The sequence below is a fragment of the Tribolium castaneum genome, chromosome 9 (assembly GCF_031307605.1).
Source record: "Tribolium castaneum strain GA2 chromosome 9, icTriCast1.1, whole genome shotgun sequence".
Classification (NCBI taxonomy): domain Eukaryota; kingdom Metazoa; phylum Arthropoda; class Insecta; order Coleoptera; family Tenebrionidae; genus Tribolium; species Tribolium castaneum.
In genome coordinates, this window is record NC_087402.1 from 2859703 (window position 1) to 2875648 (window position 15946).

Consider the following 15946-nt stretch of genomic DNA (forward strand, 5'->3'; position numbering starts at 1 on the left):
TGCAACAGGCCGGAAAATAATCACCGATCGATTAAATCGCAACAAGTCTTTTCCCTTCTTTGGTGACACCTTCCAACAATTCGTTCATTAAATGCAAGCTTTGAACTTGACGTCACACAATCGTCAAAGTTGGCCTATTATGTAAATTAAATCAAACAAAGTTGAACTTTGCAAAACTTTAAATTATGCTACAACTTTAATATGACACGAGCTGCGCTAATTTAATACCAGCCAAGAACTAGGAGGTGGTGCCAACAATGCAAACAATGCGAGCTATTCTCAAGTTTTATGACTAAAAACGACAACTCGACGACACCAAAATCGCACCACAAGTGCCTCAACCAAACACCTAGATATTCCTTTTACCAGAAAAAATCAACTGCTGACGTTTACAAATAAATTGTGCTCGCTGGCCCGGCGCATCCACCATTTTTACACCCTACAATTTTTGCCTTAGATAAACTGCCGTGGTAGCTTGTATTTATAATTAGGGGTTTTTAGCCCCGTTAAGTATAAAATGAGTCTTTTCTTCCCGATTCTTCAAAACAGTAAATCTCCACAAAGGAAATTAATTTATTTCCTGCCTCTTGACTTGTATCCTTTTACCCACCATTAATAATGAGCGAGAGTTGTGCATTTTCCCCTTCGTTCAAACCTTAACCAGCAGAAACACCGACTTACCGCTATCATAACACGACCGCAAACCCAGCTAAATACGCACGTAGGCGTATGCGGTCGACCCCTAACCGATCAAGTTGAAAAAAAAAGGAAAAATGCGTCTCTCTGAAAGTAATTCATTTCGGTGGCGCTTTACAAGTTGTAGTTCCATATTTTAAGGCGGCGGCTCCGCCCTTTCGGAATCCTGTCATCACCTCGAGTCGGCAAGAGTGGATTGATGAAGGAAGTTGAAGTAACTGTTTAAAAACCATTTTGGTCCTTGCGAAATGTTTACTAATTCCATTACAGCATTGAAAGCGGTGGATTTCGTCTTGGCATTGTATTCGCTCAAGGTTCCACTAATTCGATACATTTACTTGTACAGTAGTATGCTAAGTGACTGGTAGGAAACTTAAATTGAACTTGGATGGAACTAATGCCGACGTTGTCTTACAACTAACTCCGCGCTGTGTTATTTCACGAATGGATTTTAGATTAGTTAAGTTCCAAAGTGGCTTCTAACTTGACTTGTGGCTACCCCCTGATCGATTTATGACACGATTATGTTCAGATTCATCGGGAAAATCGTTAGGATTAAGAGAATTTGCAGACAGATGAGCCATATCCGAAACTACCGCCTACTAATTACTCACTCCGACTAGTTTCTCGGCAAGTTTGTCCGAGCTTACGACAAACTTTCCAGCGGCTCTATGCAAGCCAAGTCATCCCGGAGTCAATTTGCAAGAAGCCTTTCGAAAACCTAGTCATTATCTTTCTTTAATAAACCGTAGCAGAGACTTTATTAAATTTGGCCCTGGCGTAATTAAAGTATGAGTGGCGAGATATAATTAAATGGAGAATAACAGTGCTGTTCTCTTCGGAGAAAATATTATCGTCGGTCACAAATTAAGTCGACGCGAGCCACTCTCCTTAAACTTTTCTCTCCCTCTGTCTTTAAAGTGGCAAGAAGCAAGAGCCCGGAAACACCAAACAAGCTCCCAAGAGGTCGAAACCGAGCAAATATAGCGTGTCGCAGTCAAGACTTTCGCGGCTAATATCTCTCTCATTAATGAACAAAAGGCAATAACGTTCACAACAAAAATAAGTTAAAAACGTAAGTCCATCTGATTACTGATTTTGGTACTGATCCCGGGCTCTTAGCTGGACGTTCCAGCGACCTAACTCAAAACGTCCCGAAATTTAGATTAGTCGCTCGAATAATTGAAAGTATTTCCACGTTTCGTGCCGCTTAAATTGATTATATCGAAAGTGGACGCCGCTCTACTTCCATTCAATCGAACGAAAAAAAAAGCTTGATCAATCTCAATAAGACTGACTAATGGAGGACCGGCTATAACATTTCCTTTCTCCTATTGAATCCCCCGTAAAATTACCGAAGAAGACATCGCTCCGTCCTGCATGATTAAATAACAGTGAAAGAAGCAACTCCGACAACTCTCCGCCAGTTCCCCCGTTTCTTTCTTTGATCTAGCAGTAAACTTTAATACTTTCCCTCCTTTTGTCTATTATCTCGACTCCTCACACATAAAGGATTAGCTATCTGCGTTTGTTTCATTCCGCTACGTAAATATTCAGTCCCCTCGCTGCTCGAAAAGAATATCTGAGGCCTCGTTACTAATTTGGTGTGCGTGTGTGTTGATTAGCACATCACTTATACATGTTCCAATAATCATCAGTGGAGTCGGAGCTGCTCCAATTTGCAAATGTTAAATTGTATGTTCACATTAAAGCATTCAATCATTTGCTGAGTCCTTCCCCGATGTCGCAATCCACCTCTTTGTATGTGTGTACACCATGGCCTCCTTGATGTATGGAAACAACTTCGTTGTTCAGGCCTGGCGCATCGTTAAGTTCGGCTGATTCTCCACTGGCGCTGCATTTAGCGGACTGACGTTTATTTGACAAATACCATTTTTGAGGTTAAAGACTAATAAATTTGAAAGATGTAAGTGTGCATTCGTGAAATACGTTGAAAATGTGAGGATAATTCTAAAGTTATGCCCTGAATGAACGTTTGGATAGTGTAACTTTTGCAGGAAATCATTTTACGATCATTAGGATTTTTTATTTTCAGCTTCAGAAGATATACAAATTATTTCAAGGTGAATTGATTGTTCATCGTTTATAAGTATTTTAAGCATAACCTACGGCACTAGTACGCAGACACAGATGCAGAGAAAACGATGTTTCAAAGAACCTTCCATTTATTATGCATACTCTATGGTTTTACCAATGGTTAAGGTTGAATGCGTTACAAATCTGTGATTTTTAAGACATGGCTTAAGTTTTCTGAAAGGTATTTGCAACCTTTTAATCAGCAGATATTTGCAATACATTGTTTAGGCAAATGAAACTATTTTGCACACACGTATTTTCAAAACCTGCTATTGTTAATTTAGTTTTAGTAAAATGTGCAAAGAAAGTCGTTTTTTTCAAATGAAATGGTTTAAAAAAGCTCGATCCAGCGTTCTTCTGCTGCGTTACTCTCTGCTGGAGTGTCTCTGAACCGTCCGTTCCAAAGTCCCTGTCTGGACCTCTGCTCACTCTCAAGCACCGCTCGTGGATCACCAAACTCCCGAAAAAAATCTACTACTTTATAAATTTTTTTGAGTTTTTGTATTTAGAAATTATCAATTACATTGTGGGCTCTTTTTCACCTTCTCTTCTGCTGATTGTACTTGTTAAATTCAATTTTTTTTTCGGATTTAACCTTACAAATGCTATTTGTCAGATAAACGTCAGTGCGCTAAATAGGGCGCCATCTACGGTTTCGAAAAAACCGTTGAAGCTTATCGATGCGCCAGGCCTGAACAACGAAGTTGTCTCCATACATCAAGGAGGCCATGGTGTACACCGACACACCAAACAACAACAAATTACATAATTACGTTGCGAAACATGTTATTAAAGTTGCGCTTCTAAATCATATTAATACGACGGTTGAGAGCGCGGATTACATGCTGATTGCGACTAGAAAATATACGTTATCGGATTAAACGAGATAAAGCTTCACACGCCCATTCTCTGTTTGATTAAATTCTTTAAAATATAGTCCGCAGAATGGAAAAAGCGCGACACGCAATCAACGCGCACAAAGCCAGATTGTCTACAGGTTTAACACCAGCGATTACAGACGCCTTTAATTATCATCTTCGCAACAATAAGATTAGTTTGTGCCCCTATATCTCATCACGAGACAGCTCCTGGCTCATCTACCGTTACAAATCATTGGCCCACGACAACACGTAATTGCGCTTCAAAATATTTCAATTCTTTATGCAGTCTAAGCAATCGCTTCATCACCCTTCTTAATAAAATTTAAATTTATCCCTTAATCAAATTTCACGCAACCAAATTATTTTCTCCTTCATTGCCCGGTTTAGTTATTATGCTTGATAATAATGTGATTAGTTGCCACCGCCATATTTCATCACGCGACAGTTCCTTGCTCATAAACGGTCACAAATCATTGTTCTTCAGCCATGACCTCAGCCCGCAACAGTCAAAGAACTTTAAGAGTCCATAAAGGACGATCAGTTTAACTTTTTAATTGAATCTTCTTTTCTCCCACTTTCCCTTTAGTTGCGACAAGTTCGTGTTCTAAAAACTGGATAGGAAACAAAGGATCATCGAGGCATTAAAACATAACAAGCGGAAAAAGTCGTTTAATGCTTAAATATACAAATGAAGTCGCACAAATTGCTCCTCAGTCTCAGCCTAGTCCTCCTGTTCCGTTTAATTATTATCCCCTTTAATAATGAGATTGGTTTGTGCCGTCGCGCTGTGACAGTTCCTTGTTCATTTATAACAACAAATCGCTTTTCTTCTTTCAGAAATTCATCCAGACATCTAATATAGCGTTTCCATCAACAAATCATCCAGTGTTTAAAAGCTCCAACTCGTCTATAGAACAACATCCTGTCCGGACTAATTTCTCGAAGCCATTAGAGTCCGTGTGATAAATGGAACATGTAAATGTTCTTGTTTGTGCATGGCGTGCAGATTAGAATGTAAAATTTGAAACGCAGTGCTTATACAAGCTAGATATTTACTTAGGACGGAGTGAACGCAAAGGCTCTTTATACACCCAAACGCACTTGAAACAACACACCCAAAAGGGCATCGGGATTTTTCAAATGCGCTATTAATTTCTGCGACAATACAGATTAAAACAGCGGTGGGTGTGCACCTTGCGCTCAATAAACTTTGGCTTCGTAAAGATGGCTTTCATTATAATTATCTCCGAGAGTGAAGCTCTACTTATTTATTTGTCTTTTGGTTAGATTGGAAGGTCGGTTGTTATTAAGGATCTAGGCGAGATGATTGCTTTCTTTCACTCCCACACTCTTCCAATTTTCGTAGTAATTACGGGGGAAAATCTCTAAAACATATACAATACTTGATTTCGTCCGCATCTCGCTTCATGAATACATCAAGTGCACCCAAGACCATCGAAAATACTCGTGAAAATTTCCATTTTCGAGTCAAACATTCAGCGCATTAATTTCGGCGCCGCATAATTGAATAGGATGTGGTCGAATTGGTCGTGTCCATTATCGGAAGCTGGGGATAATTTAGTGTAATCCAGGACATCATTAATACCTCGAGTGACCGGTAACTGCGATAGTTAAAGGCAGTGCGCCACTTGATGAGGAGATCTGAAGGGTATTCCGCCACCAAACCGCGATCTAATCATGCGGACGATGCAATTAAGCGCCGCCGACGACGACTCATCAACATTTCAGGACGGACCGAGCTAATCACCGACTCTTGGACAAATTCAACACTTGCTAGGCACGATCGATACCGACAAGATCAGATAACAATAGAGCCGGTGGCTGTTGATGCTGAAATCTATCCACTGCTCACAGAGTTATGGCGGTGAAAAGCGACGACGGTCACTCATGCTCACACAATGTGCAGTCTTCACAATAAAAGCATTAAAATAAAATGGTGCTAGAGACGCACTCGGGAACATCTCATGTACAAAAATTGGCAAGGTCAAAGTTAATATTTGGGCTTTTTGCAGTGTCTCTTCTGCAAGGATCAGAATTTTTTGCCCTTCCCTACATGCAAAATCACTCCCTTTCATGCAGTCATCTGCCACACTTACCTAATCCGTTTACGCGACTTTCAAAGAATCTTTCAACTTCGACATTAGATATTGAGAAGGTTGGGTCAGACGCTTTTAGTGACTCTTTTATGTTGCCACTGTGGCTGTTAACTCAGAGATCTGCATTATCGTGGCAAACTTTCGGTTATAACCCGTGTAATAAAAATTTATCTGGCATGAAGAGAAACCTTACAAGTCTGAGATTTATATGTCCACACCTATTACGTTCCCATACAAGCAATTCGCCACGTCTTATCCGTTTATTTTGCTCAATCCCTGACAAGATGGATGTGTTTTGTCCTGATTGTTGCCTAAAGACTATTCCGTCTCTTGCAATTTCGATATTACACTTCACCACTTATTAAATAAACTCTTTTTGTCGTTTCTTCGATGAAAATAATTCTTCTGCTAGTCGGCTCACTTAAGTACACCACGATCCATCTTCGTCACCCTTCTCACTTTTTACCCTTATTTTCTAAAGCTATCTTGTGACACTTTCGTTTTATTTCTCACAAAGACGACCGAAACATTTTAAAAACATCGCAATTTTTTACACAAAATCGAGGAAAAAAGTAACACAATTACAAGCATATTCTATACCTTTATTCATCATCAAAGCCAATTTTCAATGAAACGCCTCGCTTTGATCTTTAATTATGTAATTTGCTGCAGTGATACGTCTTCACAATTCATGGCAGTCGAAGACGTCTTTAGTGCACTGCCGCTAAATAGAAGACTTTGGAGTGCTTAGTTCTTCAGCGGTCGGCTAAATCCCAATTTTAAATTAGATCTCGACTCGGTCATAAATTTCCCCCAAGAAAAAAGAAGAAAAAAATGTTTATGCATCAAGACCCGTCACGAATCGGAGAATTTATGACATTAATAAAAGAGATGGTTAAATGAGCAGGTGTAGGACCAGCACGGCCGGTTAAATACACCGTTTTCAATGTCTACACAGATATATTTTTAGCATCTCGTCGTAAATCATAGAGCTAACGGCATTTTCCGTAGAAATTGTTAGGAAATGCGGCGCCTGAGCTTTCCGGACGATCGACACTGGAAGCGGGGCTTTTTCCAGTTTCATATTGCAAAAGACGTGCTTTCCTACGTAAGGTAGGTGTCACACATCCTTCGCAAAAATCAATACTGAATTAATATTATACAAATCCGAACGTCACAAAACCGCATTCGATTCGCACTAATTAAATTCCCGACATGCACCGCTGATTAATCGTTCTTTCAGGAAGACGCGCCGTCAAAATTCCAATTAACCCGAGCGAAAATTTTCGACAATTTTTAAATTCGACCATATTTCAAATTTTCATGTGTCCACGTTCGGACGTTCATTGTATCACAAGTGTATGGAATGGCGAGCTTCGCATCTATTTTCGTTTTTTTATATCCGCCTCTATGCTCTTTTCGTCGGCGTGATTTATTGAAACAACCTTCGATTCGACTAGAACGATCGCGAATTTTTTTCGGCCGGTACCGTGGGGAGATGTATGAATTCAATAGAAAATGTTTTATATTCATGCGCGATATTGAAACGTTGAAATACGGACACCTTGCTGAATTTGGGACGCTGCAACTGTCTCCAATATAAAATTACGTCACGGAGAAGTCGCAAACGCATTTTTTCAGACCTATACGGCAATCTAATACCTACGAGCACGAGCATTTAAATTATAGATATTGCAGATTTTAATGATATATCTTGACAATTTATTTGAAGCACCTATGAAATACGAAAATAAATCCAAGCCAGTTTATTAAAAAAACACAAGCAAAATCTTGATTGTCAACCAAAATCGGACAAAATGTTTGCTTCTTAAGTATTTCATAAAATTTATTGAAATATGTTGTTAACCCATGTATGTGAGAAGATTCCCTGCTTTGGACCAAGTCAGAAGTCTTTGCTGCAAAAATGGTGGATGCGCCGGGCCAATTGCTGGCTGAAACCCAATCGATATGTTTTATTTTTCATAAACCCCCCTCTATTCTCGATACGTTTCCATCAAAAGCACATTGTTAAAGTAATGTTTACTCGTCCTTTCTGTTACTGAAGCCGGTCACGTTCGATGCGACACATGCGACTGAAATATACGGTCCTTGCCTACTTTTCCTGATGCTTTGCTTATTGATTTTCTTGTTTTCTTGTGTGTCGCAGATGAATTCGTGTAAGTTAAGATTTAGTCGACGAATCGTAATCTCGTTCCGTTTATAATTACATAAAATAGTCGACATTGTCTCAACTACACGTCGCACGGCGAAGAATAATGCGTTGCAGCATCGCGCTGTTAATTAACTCGAACTTTCCAAGAACTCCGTTATGTAAGTTCCTGACTTTAGATAATGGGAATCGAGTACCAAAAACATGAAATCTTTTTGCCCCCCACGTGCGGCAATTATGAAATCTGGTTATTATTTTAGAAAGGGTTAGCTGGCGAGTGTTTGTTTTAAAGTTGGTCAAACATTCGCATGCATGGCTTTTAGACATTCCATTCTTCACCATTACGCTACGTAATTAAATATTTCAGCAGTTCGGCAGACAGGTTTCGGCGCGATAACACTTCGAGGTTACAATCTATCGAAAGCAGGCAAATGAAATTCCAAAAGAGCCGACTAAAGTCCTTCATATACGTCGCCTCCTCCCTTCGGTTCCGGGTTCCGGTCTCTCACCCCCGGCCATAAGCCAGGCATCATCTTTATGATGCCCGGAGGACCGTCGCGGGAATTATTAAAATGCTTCGGAAACTCTAATAAAAGACAACCGTATCAAATGTTATTAGATACAGAAGAGGATTAAAAACGTAATAAAGTCGAATGGTGTTTATGCGGTGATTTCTCTCTTCTGAGAAACAGAGAGTTTTTGTAAAGAAAAGCGCTCAAAGACCCCTTTTTTGAATAAAACCCGGTTTGATGACCCATTTCGTATTTAACTTTAAAGTGTTCTTTACGATTGAGGCGCAGTTTAACCTCTAATGGCTGAAATTTTCAAGCAAATGGAAGCTCGAAACGCCGCCACTCTCGTATTAAACGGCAAAAATTTTATTTTTCTTTTCGTTACGAGACTCTTAATTATTTCCTTGATATGTTATTCTCTTTGACTTTTGTTACAACTCCCTTGGGAAATCCAAGCCATGCAACTAGATGATTTGTTGTCTATTAGAGAAGTTTAAGCGAATCTTAGGAATGCTTTGACGTGTCCCTCGACCAAAGGAAATACGAGTTTAAACCTGCCTCGAGATATTAAATTACAATTGTTCATACAATCAGAGCAAATAGAAAGTCGATTTTCTATTTTCGTTATATTTGAATTTCCTGTACCTTTGAAAGTGTTAGCAAACAGCCATCGATTGTCTGAAAAGTTAGAAAGCAACAAAGTTGCATCCTTTGGTGACTGAATACCAACCCTAGCGCGAAAAAGCTCCGCAATTCCGCCCTACGAAACTTTGTCTCTTTAGATAATTTAAGCGTGATTGCCCACAAGTATTTAATTTCTCCTCCCACCGCCGCCACAAAAAACAATGTAAATGATTTTTTACAAAACGAAGCTTTCGCCGATATCATCATCCATCACTATTGGCGACCGTGTTTTCAACTTTTTTAAAGCGGACTGATGGTGATTGATGATTGAGAAACGAGGGGCAGTACCGGAATCCGTGCTCGTTTCCTCTTGTAACTATTAGAATATCCCGACGAAATCAATCGGGGAAATCTTCCGGAAAATTTAATTATACGCTCCCACTTATTTTAATATCGTTCCGAAACAAAAACCCGGAATTTTAACCGATACAAATATATTTATTCCGGATAGGTTTTATCTCCTTCCCAGCTCGCCAAATCGAGCATTATGAAAATAGAAACGTACTTGTTAAAAAAGTTTAATAATGCCACTCCAGAACAAAACCCCGGAATTTAATCCGAACGTATATTGCTGCAAATGTGTGTTAATCGCGATTAGTCTCCGTTTCCCCGAGTTTTAACAAAATTTAAATAAAAGTCTAGTTTACTAACTTGAAATTTCTTTATTAATAACACGAACATTCCGGACGTGCTTCGCGATTTTCTCCCATTTAATAAGATATTTAATATTAAAATCTCATCTAAAAACGAGATCACGGGATCTTTGTTTTTGGTCGAAATTAATTTCAGGAGCTTTTAATTAAAACCATCAAAAACAATACCGTGTTTTTGTGTGGTTTAGACGAAGCAAAAAAACCTATTGTCAATTCCGATACTTGAAAATTTCCTCCAAGTTTCAATAGAAGGAACACGGTTTTGACATGATGTTATTAATGCCAATAACAAACCTCGATCGAGCATAAATAAAATTGATTTGTTTCGACAACTTTCCCACAAATATTTTCATTAATTCGCGATGCAGTTGAAATTCCATTACGGGGCTTAATGGTAAACACATTGAGAAACGCAATACCAATTACATTTTTTCGTGTTTACTTGAAAAAATACAGAGTTCCACGGCGGTAATTAGAGAATGTTTATTGTTAATTATGGACGAAATGGCAGCGTTTTATTAATTTTTAAAAATGTAATATAAATATAATAGACAATTGCCAATTGTATTTAGAAGAAAAGCTGGGTAACGTCACTGAGCATGATTGTAGCGTATGAACTATTTTTAAACCAGATTTTTTAGCTCCTCCGTCGGCGAAGTAAATTACTTTGAAAAGTAAACTAATTACAATCACGTTGGCTTTTTCAGTTCAATTTTCCCTTAATTGTGTTGCTGAAACTTCATTAATATAACGAATAATGTCACTAGTTAGCTCGCTAACAGTTATTATATTGTCAACAAGTCTTTCTCCTTTCATTTCCTCGAACACAATCGAATCAGGCGTTGCGTCATAGTAAAACTTGGTCCATTTTTTAATTAAGCTCCCGCTTTACAATATTAGATTTTTTCTCTCGTCTCAACAATCTGCGGAATCCTCCCGTTTGAGCGTAGCGGTAAACCTAGTTTTGCAAATTGTTGAGTAAACAAGCCACCACTGGAATAGTTTATCCAGTTTCGTGCAACATCCCAGTGTCATTTTTCCCCATTCCTCGACTCTCCCATCCACAAAGGGAATCCGTGATGGAGCTTTTCGTCGCCGTAACGCGATACCATCAGATATCCATTTTATTTATTTATGAGTCGTGTCGCTTTGATGCCCTCAAGCATTTCCCTTCCTCCATTGTATAAAATAATTAAAACGGTGCCTCGTAAATATTTACACTGAACTTGATTTTCGACCACATCGAGGTGCCAACGTGTTTTTTTTCGTCAAGCGCATGCCTCTATTTACGAACCCTATCCGAAATAAAATCGCTAGCTTTATCGTTTCATTGGCTTAATGAGAACCATAAATTTAAGGCGTCGATACGCCGGATTTGACTTTGAAGGGGCGAGAAGAATAAAATGTTGCGAATTATTCGCGATATTGGTGTATTGGCAGCGAGGGTCGTGACGTTTCGCCTTTGTATTAGGGTGTCTAGCTTTATTCGCTTTCACAATAGGTGCCGGAGGGATAAATGAGAGTTTTTAGGAAAATACAACGTTCTGGGAAAACGGTTACGGGGCTTGAGTCGAACAGACCTGATCGAAAGTTTTAATAAGCATTCTTTGCGAGACTTTATTCAACAACTTGTACTTGGATAAATTGATAGAGTTGGAATTCTTGCAGTTTGGAAGAAGTTATTTGCCAATGGTACGAAATAACTTGAGCTCTTTTAAAACCGATAAAAATAATAAAATCAAAACTTAGACTCGCATTTGCACTGAACAAGGAGAGTCACTAATGGCCGCTCTTTCAAACGCTCTTTTTCCATTTTATTGAAAGAAAAAATAATTAATGAGAGTTTAATAACTTCAGAAGCGCTACGGTCGGAAAAGTTTTGTGTTAACTGTACTTCCAGCGTAACCCGAAATCTAAATACTGGAAAAAGTAATAAACATTCAAAATTAAATTTTAACAATTTGTTTGGAATTTCAAGCGATCAAAGCTACATTTATTGACCACAAAAAATTCCCAAAAATGTACGATAAAACTTCGGCCTCGAAAAGTGTATACAAATTTTATTTGGTGTGTTTTATCCGGCGCATTAAGCTCGGTATTAATTTAAATCAGTCCTCTAATTACGTCATAAACCGTCCAGAAACTGCGTCCGTATAATTTCATATCAGCGTCATCTAATTTTATCGCCACTAATCACGTCTCTTGACATTCATCTCCCCGAATTTTTCCCCGGCTTCATTAGAATTTCCTCGCAACCATCTGTACTCTAGTAGAAAAGTTGCGTTATTTTATAAATAACGACTGACATAATTAGAGTTTCTCTAACAGGATGCACTTCAATTACCTCAGGCTTTATTCCGCGTTTGCAATTAATTTTCATTTCGGCCGTTGTCGCCTCTTGAAACGTGTTACCATCATTTAAAGCAACGTTTCTTGTTGTAGCGAAAAATCGAAAAGTTGCGTTTTTTTAGGGAAGAACTCTCCAAGTGATCAAGAGCTGATTTGCATCTGATGGTAGGATAACGATGTGTGTCGGGTCTTTAGGGCAGGATGCGGGTGGCCTCTTTTCGTTGATTGCTTTGAACCCGGTGGAGCTTTTCCTCTCGAGTTTTCTAATTTGAAAATTGCGTTTTTCCTCCTCCTCGCGAGGAAAAGAAAAACGCTCGGACGTGATAATGACCGGAGTGCGAGACAAAAGCACCGACTAAATAAATAACAACATTAAAGACAAATACTCGAGATAAGAGCAGCGTTGTCGAAGTCATGTCCTGACAGCTCAAAGGAGTAACAATGGAAGGACCTCCTTCTGTTCTTTTATGGTCGTCATAAATAAATCGCTCTGGTATTTAACCGGAATTCAGTGACGTGTATGTCGGGGTTTTTTCGCCCCTCTTCGTCCATTTACAAGTGCTCTAATGCGATTCCTACCGGAGTCTGCAGTTGACGTTTTCAAGATGAAAAACTTTCAACATAAGTATCTCGAATGGCATTTTTCGGCGACGTTCAATAATCGCAAAAACGCCTTTTCGGCGCATTAATTCCACCAATTCATCGGAGGTTTTTGTTTTAATTATTCAACATGGCTCGTCCAAGGTGTAATTAAATTTTACGCCTCGGTACAGTTACCAAAGTCTTCAATATTAGAACATAATAAAACCTCTCCTGTACCTATCCTGCGGGATTTCAGTTCGGGCTGCGTTTACTGCGGCCAAAACTCGCGCCTTGAATACGTAACACTCCCCCAGAAAGAGGACGAATCTTTTCCTCTCCCCATTTTCCAGTGCCTTATGAGAGGAGAAATCACGTCGGGGTTTTATCAGTAGTTAATACAATTTCCGGATTATTCATCTGACCTATTTTATAATGGCAAATCGGATTTCCCTTGATTTTAGTTCAGAGATAGGAAGATCAATTATGATCGCAAAATGAACCTTCTCACGTCTGATGAAAATCCGATAATAAATTTCCATCGATATTTGACGCCACATTCGGATACAACAAGTCTAATACGCCGAGAATTCTTCTTTTAGATCGACACGAGGAAAACTTTCCACGACACTTGCTTAATACCGACATAATTGCGTCAGAGCTTCGACAAACAAATCCTCTTTATGACAGAACATAAATTTTTACGCTTATTATGTTTGGCATGACGGTGGATCCCCGAGAGAATAAAACAAAGAGGATTTTTAGAATTAAACGTTTGTACAGAAATTTATTACAAATTCAATTCCGTATAGGACGCGGAATATGATTCCCAGATTTTATTACAGAACTCGATGTTTTCAAGATTACACGTCGATATGAATTGGAAATTCTTATCTGAGAGGTTTATTGTTTTTCCTTCATTTATCTCTCATGCCAGATCGGATTAGAGCACACTAAGCACGTGCTCACCGTTTCCCCCAATTCCTTTGTATCATCATAAAAGTCTTATTCATTACACAAACAAACAAAAAAATGAGTAAAGCATTACCCTTTTTACTTGTTGTTTTACATTGTTAAAAGAAATGTACAACAAATAAACCTAAAATGTTGACTTTCATGGCGCGTCACCCAATATAGAAGCAACCTTACAAAATTTTATTGCACGTAAAAGAGAACAAATTAAGTGTCGTCGATGATAAAAAGTAAAAAGTTTTCTCATTAAACATCGAATGGATTCTTTTAAAATTTTCGTTCCAATTTTATAAGAATCATAACGCGACTGTTTTTCGTTTCAAATTCCAAAGGGACTCGTATATCACAATAAAGCTCCCTTACTTTTGATCCCTTCAAACGAACACACATTTCCAGCTTTTATTTAATTATTTCCAGGGAAACATACAACACAATTACGAAAAATCCCAAGGAAAATAATTCTAAACAAGTCCTAGTTTTATTCTGTCGTCTTGTAATTTAATTACTTTCATATTCTCCGACAAACAAAACATTTCGTCTGTTGTATCCCGGCGCCTCCACCATTTCTCTCTTCAAATCCGTTTTTCGCTTGACTTACCGAGAAAGCTTTAAGAAACACCAGACATTGTATAATCCCTTCCATGGTGTCTCCGGTGAGACAGAAAGTCCCTGTCAGATGTCTACCTCGGCGGCCGACCGCCGCCGATGTCGCTAAACTGGCATGTACCAGCGCCCTTCTGGGTAAAGAACTACCGGCCGCCAAAGCTGGTGGCATCGGCTTGGCGGCGCTCATCAGCCGCTCCAAAGAGTCCATTTTTACACACGCATCTCTAACACTCTTACGGACCGTCAGACAAAACTCGCCTTCCACCTGTAGCTTTATCAAATTAAAACGCTTTTTATTTCGAGTATGAAGAAACGCCGAAGCGATTGATAATGGAAAGGAAAGTTTCCACTTTAATGGCACCTATAAAGTTAAATTCAATTACGTTGTTCGAGCTTTTGTTCGGCACCGGAGCCAAAAACAAAGACTTTCATCACCTCGTTTCGCATAAACGCGAGAAATACGAAACAACTGAGAGTCGGACTGAGTCTAATTGAATGTGGAGAGAAAACACAAGAGAAAAAAATCACGACGAACGAAACAGAATAATACAATTCAAATTTTTCCTATAAATAAATCAAACGTGCCCGTTAAAACACTAAAGATTTCCGATTGTCTGAATGTGACGCATTTCCACCTGATTTCTTTCCTTATTCATATCCCTCACCGAAATACACTACATCAAGGATTACCGACATAAAAATTTAACGACAACGTAACGCTTTGAGGGCGAAACTGAAACAAAAAATGGGATTTTAAAAGCAGATCAGTGCCGCCATCCGCCCCGAAATACATCTTTTTAATCCCCATGAATAAAAAATTAACAAAAAAAACAGATTTTATTTTAATTAATCCCGGAACATAAATTTCCGTTCCAAACGTTCTACCGTTGCGTATCAGCCGTTCCGAACTATCAACCGCTACGTAATCACGAAATAAATGGCTTTTCGGTAGAATATCCCTTAGTGACTCCACCAATACGTCTTCAATTCAAATTTATGACTCTCAATACGATAAAATATGTGCCATAAATTTATTTAAATGCATCCCGACGTGAAAAAAACGAGGTGTAAAGTCATTTACAATGCGCGTTGCCTATCGCATCCGATCTTGTCGAAGACGACATCAAAACGCAATCTTCTCACCGGCTAGATTTCCCGTGGGCCGTCGAATAATCATACGTGCGCCAAAATGCCAGTGCTCGACTAGTGAAAGGCGAATTTTGGCGTTTTTTCGCGATTAATCAAGCACTTTCAACGCTCTGGTTCGGGTATGGTGTAGATCACATGTTGACAATCTGCGACCGGAGTCGAGGTCTGCTTTTTCCGGGGAGTGCATTGGTACAGCAATTCGCACAGTTCGTAGCACAGAAAACAGACACCGATTATGATGAATGTTTCCATTATACGTCCCACTGGATTTTTATATAGCACGCTCGATGTCCGTATGGTTGAAACCACCACACGCCCTGCGACGACGACGATACACTGCTGAAGCGGTCCAGGATCCGGACTCGGATGCTGCACGACGGAAAACGAACGTTTACGAAAGGATAATTATGTCGAATTGAGAAAAAATTTCGCCAACATTGTAAAGACTTGACGGAATAAATAAAAATTAAAACGCGGTCCC

General features: G+C 39.1%; 1 protein-coding gene and 1 long non-coding RNA gene across 5 annotated transcripts in view; one reads left to right on the forward strand and one right to left on the reverse strand.

Annotated features, from left to right (window-relative positions):
- rg (rugose) overlaps positions 1–15946 on the reverse strand; it is a 117685-nt gene that overhangs the window by 70879 nt on the left and 30860 nt on the right. For 2 of the 4 annotated variants that reach the window (XM_064359035.1, XM_015979084.2), the window contains exons 1-2: positions 15460–15793; positions 14309–14677 (exon numbers count right to left, since the gene is read on the reverse strand). The exons of the other annotated variants lie outside the window; for them this stretch is intronic. In XM_064359035.1, coding sequence (XP_064215105.1) covers positions 14309–14524 — 216 coding nt within the window. In that variant the 5' untranslated portion in view covers positions 14525–14677; positions 15460–15793. Of the gene's footprint in view, positions 1–14308; positions 14678–15459; positions 15794–15946 lie in introns of those variants that run through there. 4 annotated transcript variants of the gene reach the window in all.
- LOC103312597 (uncharacterized) lies at positions 2476–3334 on the forward strand. Its single transcript, XR_010335488.1, has 2 exons — positions 2476–2974; positions 3078–3334. It is a non-coding gene; the product is annotated as an uncharacterized LOC103312597 (long non-coding RNA).